The sequence below is a fragment of the Dendrobium catenatum genome, unplaced genomic scaffold, assembly GCF_001605985.2.
Source record: "Dendrobium catenatum unplaced genomic scaffold, ASM160598v2 fragScaff_scaffold_1608, whole genome shotgun sequence".
Lineage (NCBI taxonomy): Eukaryota > Viridiplantae > Streptophyta > Magnoliopsida > Asparagales > Orchidaceae > Dendrobium > Dendrobium catenatum.
In genome coordinates, this window is record NW_021320070.1 from 1,864,847 (window position 1) to 1,883,035 (window position 18,189).

An 18,189-nucleotide genomic window follows, 5' to 3' on the forward strand; every position below is an offset into this window, starting at 1 on the left:
ATTTTCTGAAATCAACGTGCTTGTGATTTCATGCTAGGATCATATGCTTTACATATGTCATATTTTCTCTATGTTTATGCTACGTATGCCATGTCTCTGTGTAAGTAATAATAATCAAGTCGTCATAATTTGCCTTTACGGCCATATTTCTCCTTTTCATCATGTACATCATCATATGCCTTTGTATGTCATAAAATTTATGTCTTATACATATGCTTATGCGTATGTGCTTATAAGTGTTTATGCTTATACTAATTTATACTAACCGTAAATAGTACCAGAGGTGTACTGATCAGGTACACCAATATTCTTTTTGGCCAGTAATCTCATCTTTTGCTCCAAAGGCATATATGTGTTTTCACACCATATTTGGTACTCCGAAACAAAACAAACACATGCAATCACTTATATATAATTATCATAACACTTTTCAAATATTCATATGCTTGGCATGAACGTACATGTACATTGAAAGAACATTCTATATCATTTAAGTGCATTAATAGTAGTTGAACTTAAACACTTGCATCATCAATTTAACAATAAAAATAAACATAAGCATCAATTTAAAAATAAAATACATAAAATAATAGGAAAATGAGATTCCTACTCTCAAGCTTATTATCCTTTCCTTTGCAAAGCTTACTTGTCAACAATGTTCCCTCTTGAAACCTATGGGATCCAAAAGTCTATAACATAAGCCTCTTGCATTATTAAGATCTCTCTCCTAACACTCTCCCTTAAACCTACTAAGAAAAATTCCTATGAAATTTCAGTTTTTTTTTACCTAAAAATCCCTAAGGTTGTGAAACCAAATTTTCTTCTAATACATTCCAATAGCATGTTAGATACCCTTTCTTTCCATAATTATAAGATTAATACTCTTAATTTTCGGATTAGCAAAATTTTAGGAATTAGGAAAATAATTTTTCTTTTCCGAAATCTAATTTTCTTAATTTAGAGGCTCCTAAGACATTGGAAACAATATCATGTAAAGTTGGTCTTACACAAAAACTAACATTTTGGAGAAACCCTAGATTTGCCCTAAAATCCCAAAATCTCAAAAAGAATTTCAAACGGATATTTATTATTATCATTTCCACGTGTTTTTTAAAACTTCATTTCTTTTTTTTTCTTTTTTTTTTCTTTTTTTTCCTCTTTACTTTTTTTTTTTTTTTTTTTTTTTTTTTTTTGTTTTTTTTTTTTTTTTTTTAAAAAGTAGTAAATTTTAAAGCTAGCAATTTTAATGGTACCACCTTCCTATTTCTCTCTAGTTTATCTTATCCTAATTTTAATCATTTTTTCAATAAAATTAAATATTCCTATAAGTTTTTTATTTGACATGGAGTAGTTGTTATTTTTTTTTTTTTTTATCTTTTGCCCTGTTTTTTTTGTTTGTCTGTGTTTTTTTTTTTTTTGAGGGGAAATGACCCTTATTTTTTTTTAAAATTTTTTATTATTTTTACACTTTGAAGGGAAGAGGAAAAAATAAAAATAAAAAAATATTTAAAGACTTAGGGGGGCTACAGAAATGGGTAGGGAAAAAAAGAAAAAAAAAAGTCAGTGTGTATTATAAAAAAAAGGGAAAGGGGGAATGGGAGAAGATGGGAGGGGAAAATAAAAATGATCTGAATGGAGTGGATGATTTGCCGCATATATGTGGTGAATCGATGATTGGTGAAAAACTTCTTTTACCTTTAAAGTTCTTCTTTTTTCTTTCTCTGTTGTTTTTATTCTTTTTTTTCTTTCCCTTCTAATAAATAAAATAAATAAAAAGATTTCTCTTGATTCTCGGCCGGTAGGAATCTTTTTCCTCGCCTTCTGTTTTTAAATCTCGCCGGCTTTGGAAGAGGTACGTGACAATAGATAGATTCTATTGTTTATGCACCATGTGTTTCCGTATCCTCATCCCTTCTCTCCCGTCGTCCCTCTTCTCTCGGTGAGTTTTCCCAGCCCAACCGAAAACAACAACGGGAACCGGATAAAAGTTTCTTGGTCCTTAGGCTTTTAACTGTGAGAAGGACTCTTAAGGAGAGATTGAGAGTGAAAGGAAATTATGCCATGTTTTGTGCCCCCTCATATCCTATACTCTTCCCTTACTAAGTCTGGAAGGTAATAAATGGGTTTTTAAAACAAGCCAAATGTTATTTAAATGATCGTTCGGCAAATTTAAACTCTCTTAAACCGAGCGAAATTTGGTATAAGTTCTTTATTCCATTTCGCTCGAAATTTCGAGACGAATCTAACGAAATTTATTTCGTCGAATTCCGACGACGTCGAAATTTCACTTTAGTTCGTCGCGGCGCATCGATATGCGTGCGACGCACTCAAATGATGAATTTCGGGTTTTACAATATGGGTCATCTTTCTCCGCTAAAAGCCTCCAAATAATTGAGTGAGACGGCCCTTGAGGTGAACCTCTCATTGTTAAGGGTTGGATTTTTTTTAATTGTACGTTGCATTTAAATTACCTTGAACTTTGAAAGAATTGTTTCGGTTATGTTCTATTGCACGTCTTTGGCCTAAGCAAGTTAAAATTTCAAAAGTCTTAACTCACTTTTATGTGCTGCCATTAAATTTAAATGAGCAATACTTTAACTAACTTTCTTTCTAATTTCTAATTGTAACTCCTAGTAGTTTCACATCAATTGTGCTTACTGTATGAAAAGTGAAGTAACGAGACTGACGCTCCAAATGAACCCTAAATTTATAGACGGTGATACTAATCTCAACTATCTTATTGCCTGAAGGAATGGGATGAGGTCATGCACGAAACATCCAATTTGTAATTTCATGACTTAAAAGCTTTCACTTGATTTCATACTTTGCCACATCTCTTAATGAAATATAAAATCGAAACAATGCTCAAGAAGCTCTTAAAATTCTTGAGTTGAAAAATTTACGAAAAAAATTCATGCTTTGGATAAAATGGTGTGTGAGAAGTTTATGAACCTCAAAAAAAAAAAAAAAAAAAAAAAAAAAAAAAAAATCAATTGCATGCAAGTGGATCTTTATAGTCAAATATAAAGTTGGTGAGAGCACAGATAAATTTAAAGCCATTATTCTTGCAACGGCTACACAAATCATATGATATTGACTACCAAGAAATTTTCTTTCGCATTGCTAAAACTCAGCACAATTTGAGTTTTGCACTCTTTGTGGCAAATTTTGATTGGCCCTTCACATTTAATCGACAAGAACAATGCTTTTCATAATGGGACCTTAGGAGGAGTTTCATATGGAGATCCCCTTTGGATTGGAAAATCAGTGGAACAACGGTAAGGTATGCAGACTCCAAAATTCTTTCTATGGCCTCAAATAGTCCCCTTGTGCCTAGTTGGTCAAATTATTTGAATATTTTGAAAGTGTGGGTGCACTCAATCTCAAGTTAATCACACTCTTTTTGTCAAGTGATCACCTAAGGGGGAAAAATGTGATTTTGTTTATATGTAGATGATATTGTATTGACAAGTGATTTTGGTAAAGAGCTCACTGGATTAAAGAGATTTTCGAGCAAGAAAGTTTGAGTTAAAAGATTTTGGAAATCTAAAATCCTTTCTTGGTATGGAATTGATATGATCAAAATAACGTGTTTTTATTTTTCAGAGTATATTTTTGATCTATATTAAGACATAAAAATTTTTGGATGTAAGCTGCCAAAAACTTTGGTGTGCATGGCAGTGGGGTGGGGGTGTGGAAGCGGGGTGGGCTTGGGGATCACCATTGACAATATACTTGTTGCTAAAGGTAGTTACAACATTTTGTAGGTAAACTCATCCGCCTCTGTCACTTAATCTGGTATTTGGTTCCCATTTAGTGTTGTGAGTTAATACATGAACAATCTTACCAAATACCACACAAAATCTATTAACTATGCTTAAAACTATCTCAAATGATACCAGGGAATGGCCTATTATATAAAATGTCTTCTAATAAGGAAATAAAAAAAAAATTCATAGATGTTGATGCAATGGACCAAATATCCACTTCTTACTGTATTACTTATGCATGAGAAAACTTGGTTACAAAAAGAAAAAAAATCGTATATGGTGTTAAGGAGCAGTTTTGAATAAATGGTGCTGGCACTTGGCATTTGTGAAGGAATGTGGTTAAAGATATTATTAAAAGAACTAAACTATCAATCGAAAACTTTTTTAAAAGTGTACTGTAACAATTAGACTGCCATTAAATACATTGAGATAGTTCTACGTTTCATCACAAAACATTTTGAAATAAATTAGCCCAACTAAATTATGTATCAATAAACTCTCAAATTACTTGTATAGAATCAAGAATGGTTTACCCATTATGATTTTTGATTTTCCAATCAGCAACTTAGGCATGATTAATATAGACAACCTAGTTTGAGATAGTATTGAAATAATCCTGAATTTGTGGCCTACACTTTTTTATTTGTTGCTGCCCAACAGTTCGTTAACAACAACTTTCCATCTACAACAATTCAATAATTTTTGGGCAACAATTTTAAATCTATAACAAACAAATAATACTTGAACAATATATTGTGTATTAATTATGAATTTTAGAATTGAAGATCGGCTTTCTGATTTACTTCTTTCCTTGATAAATTTCTCTACCTTTTAATGTACAACTTTTCATCCTTTTTTTTTTCCGGTCATAAAACAAGTGAATAAATCTCAATAGTAAAATATCTCATTTTGTACTATCCTCTCTTCTCATTCTAATTTCCAAGGCTTCTTTCTTAATCCTGATACTTTGTAATTGTTTATTTTCTTCATTCAAGAAGAAGGGATTTACCGAGCTTATCAATAATAATAATAATAAAACTTTACACTGGTCATTTCTTCTAGTCTGCTGCTGTCTTTATCATGTTCTCTTCATCTAGTGTTATTTATAATGAAAATGAATTGTATTGTCTTCTTTAATAACTTCCAAAGCACAGATGAAAATGTTATTTGGTCCTCATTTGTTATTTTCTTTGTGGCTTGATAGAAGTTTAACTTGTTATATCTGTTGGTGTTCTAGCGAAGCATCTTTTCTGAGTAAAGTTGAGCCTAAGCCCTTCTCATTTACCATACCAAGGTTCCACCTTTTTTTTTTCTGAGTAGGATACTATTGCTTAAGCATTTTGCTATTTAGATCCTGGAACATTATTGTCTTAGTACTACTGTTTGCTGATTTGCACTTTTTCCTGTGTGTAATGCTTGAAGCTGTAATTGTTCTATGGTAAGTTTTTACACTATATGCATTGAGTTTGTTGAGACATATACCTGGGTTATGATATGAAGTATTTTACATATCTTCCCTTGATAGTATGTATATGGATGCGAAAGAAAAAAGAATAAAAACATCTAAATTGTTGGATGTTTAATGGTCTCTTACATTAGATCTTTTTATCTTAATTTTTTTTTTACTTCTCTGCAGGTTGTAAGAGTGTTGCATCTTATATATAGATTGGTTGTGCAGCCAAACTCTGCTAGGGCGGATGCATATGCCCAATCATTTATTTCTTGTGGAGGTATAGATGCCTTTATTTTTCTTCTACAGAGAGAAACAAAGATTAAAGATGATGATAAACTTCCAGATAAATCAAGCTTTCAAAACGCTGATAAGGCCTCTGTCCAATCTGCTTTTGAGAAAGGTGGAGGCGAAGAGAGCCTTGAAAAACCAGTGATTGATTATGATAAACTTGATTCATTGAAGCAGAAGGAAACGGACTTGCATGAAAAGCACATTCATCGTGGTTTGAATAGTTACGGCAATGATATTAAGTGTCCCCTTGAAACAAATATAGAAGGCTCAAGGACATCTGAGAGTCAGATATCTAACGCAATACGCAGCAATATTTTGTCAGTAACTTCTGAAAGTGTTTTTATATTTAATTCACATAACATTGACAATGGGGATGGTATTGTTGTTGGAATAATCAAGCTTTTGGGTGCCATTATCTCATCTGGTTATTTGAAAATTGAACAGAGTCATATCCTTTCAAATTTACCCGACAAAACACAAAGTAGTGGATTAGGCAGTGTAATATCTGGTGACATGATCTCTCTTTTATTATTTGCGTTTCATAAGGCTTTTCAAGCAGCACCATTCAGGCTTATGACGAACAATACCTACGTGGCCTTGCTATCTGCCGTGGTAAGGTTACAAATATTTATATTTTCATGGTTCTGCGTAGGGTCCTTTCAAATTGAATTTCTTTTAGTTACTTCATGCTTATTTAATTCAATATATAAATTCCTTGCTACGATTATTTTACAGTTTGATGTTTTATCTGTGGTAAAGCTTGTACTGCAATATTATATTTTGTTCTGTTGTGATGTCCCCGCCTATTTATCTGTACTTGTGCCCATCTAGAGCTAGCTTCATTCCTTTATTCAAGTGTCATGATGGGGACATCAGATTTCGACACGTGTACCATCGCCGACGGCGCAGATCGACGGCTACGATCCAAAGCCTCTACTTTTGAGTTATTTACAGCTTATGTCATGTGTTCTTTTCTAAGTTTTCCTAGTTTGCCCCTGAGGGCATTGTTTGACTTATGTAGCCCTGAGGGCGTTCATGTATTTTCTTTTCTTTTAGTTTGAGCCTCCTTATATGAGGCATTATGCATTGTAATCTTTTAGTTTTTGATGAAAATGAAATTTAGCCATTTGTTCTCTTTGTGAGTTCATTTCCCCACGATCTCTTAGTGAGTTCGCCGGAGAAAACTAGATCTCTTAGTGAGTTCTAGTTTTCGAATTATCTAATCTTGTGGAAAATCAACGTGGAGACAAGCGAGGTTAGTAAATCCGTAGTCGTCGAATCCCTAGAAATTTTCAATTGTTTTCTCCCCTTACTGTTGCCGCCGGCCCCTCCAAACAGCCAAGGCCGTTGGCCACTGGCGGTAGCCTCCCGCCGGCCACAGCACCACCACCCACCGGCCAGCCTCCCGCCGGCCACAGCCCTGCCATCCGCCGGCCAGCCAGCCCCGTAGCCCATCCCGCCGGCCACAGGCTCCACCCCGCCGCCCCTCTGAAAATTCTTTGGTTTGAATTTCAAAATTCCTCTTGAGCCTTGATTACCTTTCCTTAATTGATTCCTAGAATTTAGGCAATTGTTTCAATTGAGAATTAAAGCATATTTGAAATTCAAACATTGCCTAATTTCCCCATCAGTTAAAGGAAAGCTTCCCTTGTTACAACATCCGTTTTATTACAGATTTTTTTTTTTAAATTCTGTCATTCAAATAGGTGGACCCCACTCTACTTAATTCCCTCTCCCTCCTTGCTATTTGGCCGGCCCCCTTTACCCATTACTTCTCTCTCCAATTACATTAATAGCCACCCATTAATCCTCATAATCCCTCACTAAACCGCTGGCTTCCCCCCCTTCTCTTCACTTGGAAACTAATTTAATTTTCTAATTAGTGTTCCCTCTCCACGTCCCAATACTAGACTCCAATTCCAGAAAACTGAAACTGTTTTCTCCTGAAGCTTTCTCCCCTAACCAAGCTCCAATCTGGACGTGACTTGTTCTTCTCCAACCAAATCCATCCTCCAACGTCAGCCTTCTGAAACTATTTTAGATTTTGGAATTTTGCTCTACCCTTGGCCTTCTCCACCTAAGTCGATCGTCTCCCCTCTTTGGGTTTCATCGTTCACTACCGCCATGCATGGATGAACCCGAATGGAATTTCGGATTTGAATACGACAACAACGGACGAGTCGACATCCTCCATTCACCCTTCTTCGACGTTGGATTTGACTTTGACGACACCCCCGAAGAGTACTTGGACCGGATCTTACCAACCCTCGTGGATTCCATCGACGATCATTTCTCCGTCTACACGTGGATCATCGAAAGCCGTCCTCCCGCTCCTCCGAACCCGGCCTCCTTCCCGGCGACAAGTCCTCTCAAGATCACTTGTCTACTAGTGGCGTCGCTAAGTCTGCTCACGGTTCTCTTCCGCTAGCCTCCATTTTAAATTTGAGTGACGGATCTTAAGGTAAAGGATCTAGATTTTAACTTTGGGGCTTTTGTTTATTTCTAGCTATTGGCATTATTTAAAATTTTGGTGCTATTTTGTGAGGTTCTTCAATTCTCTACTTGTAACGTATTGTCATTATTTTAATCTTCAATGCCCTATTCTTAAACCAAACTTGAGTAAGCAAGAAGTTTTGAAATGATAAACCTTTAAGGTCATTTCTTTTTCCTGGTTCTTGCATATTTGATCTTGTTATTGAGTATTTATCCATCTTTGTTTGAGAATTTACTTTTTCGTACTCTTCATTATTCTCTTTTGGATAATAAATCTTTTTCAGCTTAACACTGTCTTTAATATATTGCCTTCTTTTATTTGGTGTTTGTTGTTATGTTTAGTGTTCGTGACAGATTCTTTGTGTAACTTGTCGCACAGAGAAGCTTATATATGCACATATTGAGGACTTCTTAAATTATAAATGTGTTAACCTATCCTTTTTCACTTCATCACACGCACAGCTTTTTTAACTTTTTCTTTTGGTTTTTGTGTTACCTGAGATTATGTGTTTATTCGTTGGTTACATCTTTTGTTTCTCCATCATTCCTCTATATGATCCGTTTTTTTTTTTAATGATACTTGTTTACTTCTTTGGTAACATTTTACTTGTTCATGTTTCTATTAATTTTTTTTCTGGGCATTCCGTAGTATTTAGATGATATCTGTTACTATCTTCTTCTCCTCTATGCTATTGATATTTGCTGGCTACTTGTACTGTTCTTCATAGCTGCACGGAAAAATTGTGATAAATGCACTTTCATAAATAACTTTCTCAAACATTATGTGACCTTCTTCTCGTTATGATCATGTAAATGCAATGAAAAGTGTGAAGAGATAAATATTTATGAGAAATATGACTAGTCATTTCGGACAAGCCTTGGCTGCTTGTAATGCTGAAGTTGGATAACGTTTAAGCTGACATGACACCGATAGAAACAAGAAAGAGACAAGATTAATTCATAAAACAATGGAAAAGAACACACTCAAATTCCTAAAATTTTCAAACCCTACAAGAAGTCTTGGCAACCAACTAACACTCTTTAAAGCCCAATAAAGATCTAGAGATGGAAAAGAAACAGAAGGAAGAACAGAAAAGAAACAGAAAGTTTAGAAATATATTAAAAAACAAACTATGATGCTGTATGCTTGGAATTGTGTTAATGAATTCCATGGCTGGCTGCTTTATTTAGTTTCTGTTGTAGTAAAACATCTGCACCTGATTTCTGGATGAAGACAGTAAGGGAAAACGGCTGGTGAAGGCCTTGGACGGTCTTGGTTCCTGAAATAGAACATTACAAAATCAGTAGATGAATGTTCAGGGCCAAATAAGATGTTAGAAAGGAAGAAACTGGACAATAGAGACCTAATGTAGGCTGGCGTAATCAAATGACCCTTTCTTTCAACTAGATGTTCTTGGGCTTTCTTGAAACCTGAATGGCTTCCTGGTGTTGGTGTAATCCATGGAGGAGGAGGATGCTTGAATAGTGGTGTTCAAGTTCCCAAAAGCTGGTGGGTTTTCTGGAAACCGAGCCTAGAAACAGGGTGAAAAACCTATAGGTAGTGCCACAGATTTGATAGAATTCTGCTGCAAGGTAATCCGACAGTTGGGCCTAAGTGGTTGGAAGTAATCTGTAGTTTTGTACACCAAGATTGCCAGGTGAAAAAGGATGAAGAAGCTTCTGGTATGATTTTGGCGGAATCCTGGATTCCACTACACTCCCTCCTTCCTCTCCGAAGATTAAAGAAAATCCACCCCAAGGATAGGAACTCTCTTTCCTCTCTTCAATTTTTAGAAAACTTATCTAAAAACAAAGTACCCTCTTTCAAAGGTAAAAGGCTATTTATAAGCAAGTTTAAGGCCAAGGAGGCAGGCCACTAATTACCAAACTACCCCTATTTAAAAGATATATATATGGAAATAGGAAATAAAAAAAAAGTAAAAAAAAAAAGAAACCTATCTAACTAAGAGGTTTTAAAAATACCTAATGACCCAGATGCTGACTACTTGACTATTAGTGATTCTGTTTCCACGATTTTGTTCTGGTGATTTTATGCATTTAAGTGAAAGATCATGCTTCTCTCACACTGGAGATATCATCCACCTTTTTCCATGCATAGAAGACAGTAACTCTAAAACCTTTGAAAGAGGAAAGTTCAAAGATATCTTATGTTTTGGGTTGCATGGAAGGTGGGGTTTTAATGCTGCCAGTGGCCTATGATTGGTGGTGAATGTCTTCCGCTATGAGAGGGTGTAAAGGATGGAAGCGATCCTAATTGTTTACATGGAGAAATCAGAGGACCTGGTGGACCATAGTTTAATGGATGGAAGCATTACTAGCTGATTTGAGGTCACAAATCAAACTGAGCTTGCTAATTGGAATTTGGAACAAGACTGTGGGTAATAGAAAGTTTCATGGAGTTTCACTTACTTTATTGATGTCTGCTTTTTCACAATATGTGGGATGCTTTGATAATTGATGTCTTGTTTTTTACAGTTCTCTTCTGTTGTGGATAATAAAGACTTACAACCAGAGGAACCTTAGAAAAAAAAAAAGGCTTGTTTAGCGATATCTGATGAAATTTTTGGTAAATATGTTAAAAATTATTGGATTTACTTTGAGGTGAGTGCATGTTCGAAGGCTCTGGTCTAAAATTTAGTTAGGATAACTTCACCCAAAATTTTGTTTGAACTCTACCTTTTATTTGAAAGTTATAGTCATGATTGAAGATATGGTTGGAACATGGGGTTGTCTGTTGGTGGTTTCATTTGAATCAAAATACATATTTACAATGAGTACAGTAAAGTTCTTTTCATTGTTTCATTTATTTCCTATTTCATGTTCATATCTTCAGATTTCATCAAAATAACAAAGCTTAAGTATGTCCAAGGCAACACAATAATGTAAGCTCTTGCATGTTATTTTGTAAGCATGGCCATGCAACCGTGGTTTTTTACTCTATTGTGAAACTTGAATTTTTCAGGCTGCTTAATGCTCTTTTTAATGGTATTATCCAAGAATTCTAAATCACTTCTTCTTCTTTTCATAAGATGAATGTTCCTTCATCTGATGTCGGCCTGAAAATTTATGACTCTGGTCACCGCATTGAACATGTGCAACTTTTGTTGGTGCTTCTCCGTTCACTTCCATATGCATCTAGGGCATTCCAAGTTCGAGCTTTGCAGGTAAGCCCAAGAAGCCTTAATGCCATGCAATCAATCAAGTTTTTAGTAAAAATGGATTTCCTATCCGCCGTGACTGCAGCTGAAAATAAATGCTTCGGAGGATGTACTTTAGTGCCTCTAGGAAGGCAGTTATTACTAGATTTAAGCAAGTGAAACAAGAAAATCATTTTCAGTTTTTTTATTCGTCTTTTGGACTTTTTGTTGTTTCTGGATTTACTGATGTCCGAAGATTCTCTTTAAATCAAAGCCATCATCATAGCTTTATCCCAATTGTTTGGACCTGGCTTTATTATTATCTAAAGTGAAATCCAAAGTCCAATATTCATCGGTAGCTTAAAAAAAAAAAGACTGAACAAGATCTTCATATCATTTAATCTAGCAAGAAATGTTTTCTTCTTAATTACCATTCTTTTTTTATTAACTAGCTTGCTTGTGGAGTCCAATTTCTCTTCTTATTCATTAAATAGCAAGGTTTATTTATTGTCCTGTTGTGAATTTCCTTGAGATCATCCCATCTAATATGCATGACGTGAATGATTTCTTCTTGTCTTATACCCAAGGCATGAGATATTCATATTGTCAGATTATAATATATAATGTAAATGATTTATTATCAAGCTTCACAAACCTATACTGTGAGAATAGTAAAATCTTAACGTATCCACATCAAAATTTAGTTTCCCCGCCATTATCTTGCATTACTTACCAACCACCTATATTTGGGACTCCTAACACTTCGCATATACATCTGAAAGATGTTTTTCAATTTCCTCTACAAGAGCTTCTTGTACCTTGTTGATGCAACCTTTTTAATTTGAAGACACAGATTGATGTGAAACATATAAGGAAATAGGAATTGTGTGGGAATTAATAATAAGTTGTAAAGCTTTGATAATTGTAATGGGTCGACCTGAACTAGAACTCGAACTAGACCCGTTTGTTAATGGGTCGACTTGAACCCAAATTTTTTGGGTAGGGTTATTGGGTCGGGTCAATAATTGAGACCCCTTACTATCAAGTATATGGGTTTGTTTTGTTTAAATGCATCTTCTAGACTTGAGGTGTGTGTATATTAAATGAGACAAATTCATGTCGACCTTTGTTAACCGAGGGTTGTGTACTATCAAGTATATCTTATGGTTTATTTTTCAAGAATTTTTTAGTCATTGGGAAATATATGGGCTCCGATCATGATTGTAATTTAATAATATCTTTCTACAATAAAACCACTCTGTTTGAGAGGCCTCGATCATAATTGTTTATCGGTGGTTCTATTATGCAACAGATCACTGGTTTGAGGATATGTGACAGGCCCTAATTATCGGGAAATAATTTGAAAATAAATTTTAGTGACATTCTCGATAAGATATGAACTCTTTATGAGTTGAAGTTATTCTTAAAATTTTTATACCCAATAAATGGTTGCAAAGGGTAGATGCAATTTTGCTTTAAGTTAGTTGAATTTTATGTGTCTTGAATATTTTTAAAATTTGATAAATATTGAATATTGAATTTTTATTAGAATTTGAGCTCGAGTGATTAATTTTGGATTTGAGCTCAAGTGATTAATTTTTGAATTTGAGGGTGAGGGAGCATTTTTCAAATTATGTATTTCCCTTTGGTTTAGATTTTCTATAAACATGGCCATTTGTGGGGTGTCATCGAAGTCACTTTAAAATATTAATATTTGTAATATAAAAATTGGATTTTAAGCATTGATCATTTTAGTTGAGGTTTTACTTTCAACACAACCATCACAAGAGAGATCATGAAGGCACTTGAAATGTTTATACTTATGGTATAATTTGTTTTTTTTAGAAAATGGAATCCTTCTGTTGAGATTTTATTTTAATACGGTTATCATTTGAGTTTAAATAGTTTTATTTGTTATTTAAACTTTTTTGACTCTACTTGCTTGCCAATAGAGGGTCATGCTCAATTATTTGTTTTGTGAATTGTCATATGAGCATTAGCTTGAGAATTTGCAATTTGTTATGACATTTTTTTGTAAAAGGCTTATGGCCTAATGTGAATATAAAACCAAATATCTTTATGGGAATGTCATATATTTATTTATTAAATCAAGTCTTGTCAACTTCAGTCCTTAACATTTTAAGGAGGAGGATTGTACTTTAAATTTATGGTCACATTTATTAAACCCATGCAACATTCTTGGATCTTAAATTTAAGAGCAAATGCGTGTAATTTTATTTGAATTAGGAATTTATTTCGCCTGCTTTTAACCAAGTAGCATTATGAGATCTCAAATGTAGTTTGATATATTGGTTGGAGCACATGCGGATATTTTAATTTTAAAATAATTATTTACTTTAACTTGCTTTTAACCCTTCTTAGTATTATCAAGCTTTGTATTTATGCGTTTAATACATTTGTTGCACGCGCAAGGATTTAATTTCTTTTTAAATGGCATGCATGATTTCCAATGCGCTCTCATAATGTGTTTGCATGATTTTTGGCATAGTGCATTCACATGCTTTTTATATATTTGTGTGCTTTTTAATGAGCTTATGTGATATACTTGCATGCTTTTTAGTGCATTTGCAAGCATGATGGCATGCCTTTCTATGTTTTGATTTTTTTATTTTTAAAATAATAGCATACTTTTCTGGGCAACAATATGCTTTTTAAGGCAATGACACTTTTGAAGTGGTAGCACCTTTCCTGATGCTAGTGCATTTTTCTCGAGGTGGTGGCATGCTTCCTTGTGCTTAGCGGTGGCACGCTTCCTAAGGGTATGACATGGTTGTCGAGGTGATATGCTTCTGGAGGCTGTAGCATGCTTTTTGGGACAGTTTTACACTTCATTGCTTTGCGCTTCTTGATGCTACTACACAATTCTCAAGGCTTTTAGGCTCTTCATGAGGCTTTATGAGGCAGTGCCATGCTTCTTGAGGTGTATGCATATTTTTCAATGCAATGACATTCTTCTCAAGGCGCTTGTTCCCAAATTTTAAAAATTATATTTTGATGCGCGCAATATCTTAAAAATACTCATATTTGATATCTTTGTATGGACATTTTATCTTTCAAATATGCTCAAAATTTTAAATGCTCGAATTTTGGTCATTCATCCAACCATTGAAATGCATAAAATTTCATTCTTTTGTGTTTGAGAGCACACATTGTGTCCTCTTGCGAGTGTATGCATATTTGGTAGTGCTGAAGGCGGATTGATTCATTTTCAAATGCCCTTATCTATTAATGGAGGCAACGTTTGTCCATACAGGCATTATAGTAATATGAGCAAGAACCACACGATATTTTTTTCTTCTTTAAACAGGAAAGCAGTAAGTTCATTTTAATTCCATTTCAGTTCATCGAGTGGGTTTTTGGAGTTTGCAAATGTTCTTATGTGGGGCACAGATGTTTTGTGCTTGCAAATGAGCTTTTCAAGTTTGTTACAAGTTTCGCATAAGTTCAATTTTAAGTCAAAGATTTAAGTTCATTTTATTATTTTTTATTTAACTATATTTTATTTTAATATATTATTTAAAGTCATGTTCAATGTTTGATTACTTTGTATAAATTTTAGTAACCTCCTGGCATTTTTCCTATGTAGAGGGTGTAAGGAAGAGTGTTATGTCTGTCTATCATACCATGAAAGACATATTTGCGTGTTCTTATGAGGCATCATGGTTGTGGTTTTCTATCCCTCAATGCTAAGAAAAATGTGTATGAGTCATTTTTTATCTGCTCGATCCTTTATTAATATAAAATTTGACACCTTTCCAGCATCTTTCTCAAGTAAGAGGGTATAATCGAGAGTACTAGGCTTGCCCACTAATGCAAGAAAGGAATGCATGTTTGGTGTCATGTGAAATTGCACTTGGAGTTTTCTATCCTACCATGCCAAAAGAGGCGTGTATATGTGTTCATTTACCTGCTTGTAACTGGTAATTTTTTCCCACTATGCTAAGAAGAGCATGTTCAAAGCTTAGTCGTTACGTCGTTAATGTCACATATGAGTTTTTGTCGCATTGTGCACATTACCACCGGGATTTTTGAGTTTTTTAAGTGTTGTGAGTGTTATACCTTCACATGAAGTAGTGTTGAGGATAAAAAATGTTATATATATATATATATAGAGAGATAATATATATATATATATAATAAGATAATACACAAGGGGATAACCAATATTTCCCTATTTGGTTGGTTAACATCAAGGATCAGCCTTAAGCCCATATCTTTTTGCTTTATCTCATGAATGTTCTCACTAGACATTTGCAAGAGGATGTACCTTGGTGTATGCTTTTTGCCTGATGATATTCTCTTGTTGATAAGACTAGAAGGGAGTTGAAGGTAAACTTGAATTATGGAGGTCAACCTTAGAGTCTAAAGGTTTTCGCTGAGTAGATCTAAAAGGAATATATGGAGTGTACATTTTAGTAGTAATAGACCTAGTGAGGGATTGTGACTTTGGGCGATCAAGTCATTAATAAAGACACGTTTTATATCTTATCTTATTTTCCAGGTGATGGGGAAATAGATGGGGATATTATCAGCAAGAAATCAAGTTGGATGGTTGGAAGTTGGAGGAATGCATCGGGCTTGTTATGTGATAGAAATGTACCTCCTCAAAACTTTAAGGGAAAATTCTATAAGATGGTAGTGAGGCCTGCAATGCTATATGGTGGGAATGTGGCCTTAAAAGAGAAGCATAAATATAGTTAAGTGTGACATGAGATGAGGATGCTCAGTGTGGATGAGTGCTTTACCCTTAGAGATAGGATACCAAATGAGCATATACGTGTAAAGGTTGGAGTAGCTCCAGTAGAAGATAAGATTAGAGAAAGTCGCCTTAAGGTGTTTGGTCACATAAAACGGCGGCTTCGATGACGCCGTTAGGAGGGAGTAGAGGTATTAGATTTGACTTATGTTAAGAAAGGTAGGGGTAGGACCTAAAAGACTTGGTTAGAAAATATTAGGAATGACTTCTTTATTAGATTAAATGAGAATTTGACTTTTAATAGGACACAATGGAGAAAAAGGATTCATGTAGCCGGACCCACGTAGTGGGATAAAGGCTTGATGTTGTTGTTGTTGTTGTGTTATATATATATTATATATTCTCTTTTTTTTGGATTTCTCTTTTATTTTCTTTTTTCTTTTTTTTTTCCATTTTCTTTGCTTTTTTTTTGATTATTTTGTCATTTTTGTTTTTATTTTAGAGAGGAGATTGAGAGTGGGAGAGAAGAAAGGAAAATGAAGTTGAGAGAGAGAGGAGAGCTGGCAGAGGAGGAGTGAGAGATAGGAGATAGAAAGGAAATGCAGAAAGAAGATGATAAGAGAGTGAGATGGGGGTGGGGTATCAGAGAGTATGGAGGAGTTTGACGTTGGGTGGTCACATGTGGAGGTGGTGGAAGGAGAAGTGGGATTATGTGAAACATGATTGCATGGATGAATTGGCTTAAGGAATTTGCAGTTAATATTCCTAGAACAAATAACTATATTAATGGTGAATTTAAACACCGTAATAAAACACAGAGAGCGGTTAAGACAAACTTGGCTAAACCACATCAGCATAGGAGTTAAGATCGTAAAATAGCAACTTAATCTAACTTGATGCAATGATGTCCAACATAAATTCCAATGCTAGAATAAATTTGTCACTAAACAAGGGTCGCCTTCACTCAACTCTTTATCTTGCTAGGCCTTTGCGGATAAAGACTAACACATCCAGTGAATCAATTAATTCCACAAATGTGATGCAACTAGGAGAAAAAAGAATAAGGAGAGAGAGTCACCGAATCCTGGTTGGGACTTGGAGCAGCACATAGAAGGTTTTCCCCAAGCTGGCAATCCGTCTCTTGTATTGAAATTTTCTTTGGACTTGGATATAGATCCTGTTTGGAAAGTGGGGTGCAGCGGGAGACTTACTGGGTAGTCAGACAGCTATTTCCTGCTGCTGGAAATCTTCTGGACAGCAATTGAGGATTGCCAAGCAGCAAAACTATTGAGCTCGCCTCAGCTGGAATTGAATGGGAACAACAGTTTTAATGTCCCAAAATTAGGACAGCAGATTCAAACGACCCGTCTAGGACCTTGGAGGAGTCAGCCTGGAGTGGAGGAATTCAGCTTGTTTCCTACCTGACTGTCAGGGCTTGGAGGGGCAAATAGGTAGTAAATCACGGTGGGCAGCGCAGCAATACAAGCACTTTGAGCAAAGCCAGGACTACAGTAGGTTGACAAGGGATGCACTTCTTGGAAAACCACCTAGCAGTTACGGAATTCGTCTTTCAAGAGATTTCTGAGCGAGGAGAAGACTAGCATTGTGAAATTGAATTCAAGAGTCACACGGAAGGTTTTAATTAGTGTTCCTAATTGAACCATTAATGACTTATCGAGGAACTTGATGAACATTCATAACCTCCGTGTCTATATGTTAAATTTGAATGTTTGAATTGAGAGAGTTATAGACTCCAATTATGCAATCTAATGGTCAATGCTAACATGTATGGAAAGTGTTTTCAAATATTGTACTAGAAAAGTATATCATGAAAGTTCAGAATTTGAATGATTTCCTCTCAAACTCTCGCAAATATTGGGAAAGAAGTAAATGATCAAGGGAATAGTAGGGGAGGGGGGGACGGCCACAATGAAGGGGCAAAGGTGTCTACGGTTCATGTATGCAGTGGACGCATACGGGAATATAATTGGTTGTGATTGAAATCAATCTGGAAATTAATTTCAGATTTGATTATTTTAAGAGAGGTTTCCTAAAATTGAATTTTATAGGGAGGGAATATCATTTGAGATATTCAAAGATTTGGATGAATTCAAATTAATAAACCTTCATAATTTGGGAGGATTATTTTAGGAATGTATTTATTGAGTGCTTAGATATTTTGAATTTCAAATTCTTGGGAGATGGGAGAGGGGGCCTGGCGGCATGGGGAGTGGAGATGGGAGCGGGACTGTGGTGGGAGATGGTGGCCTTTGGAGGGGTGCCGACGACTGGAAGGCTAAGGCAGCC

At 35.1% G+C, this 18,189-nt stretch overlaps 1 protein-coding gene across 3 annotated transcripts in view; it reads left to right on the plus strand.

The window, feature by feature from the left end:
• LOC110099829 (BEACH domain-containing protein C2) overlaps positions 1-18,189 on the plus strand; it is a 111,554-nt gene that overhangs the window by 14,600 nt on the left and 78,765 nt on the right. For 2 of the 3 annotated variants that reach the window (XR_003703094.1, XM_020827121.2), the window contains exons 3-4: positions 5,407-6,126; positions 11,058-11,192. Coding sequence is in view for 2 of the 3 variants with exons in the window: in XM_020827121.2 (XP_020682780.1) it covers positions 5,407-6,126; positions 11,058-11,192 (855 nt within the window). In the remaining variant the exon portion in view is untranslated. The remainder of the gene's footprint in view (positions 1-5,406; positions 6,127-11,057; positions 11,193-18,189) is intronic. The other variant, XM_020827122.2, reaches the window with a different exon arrangement.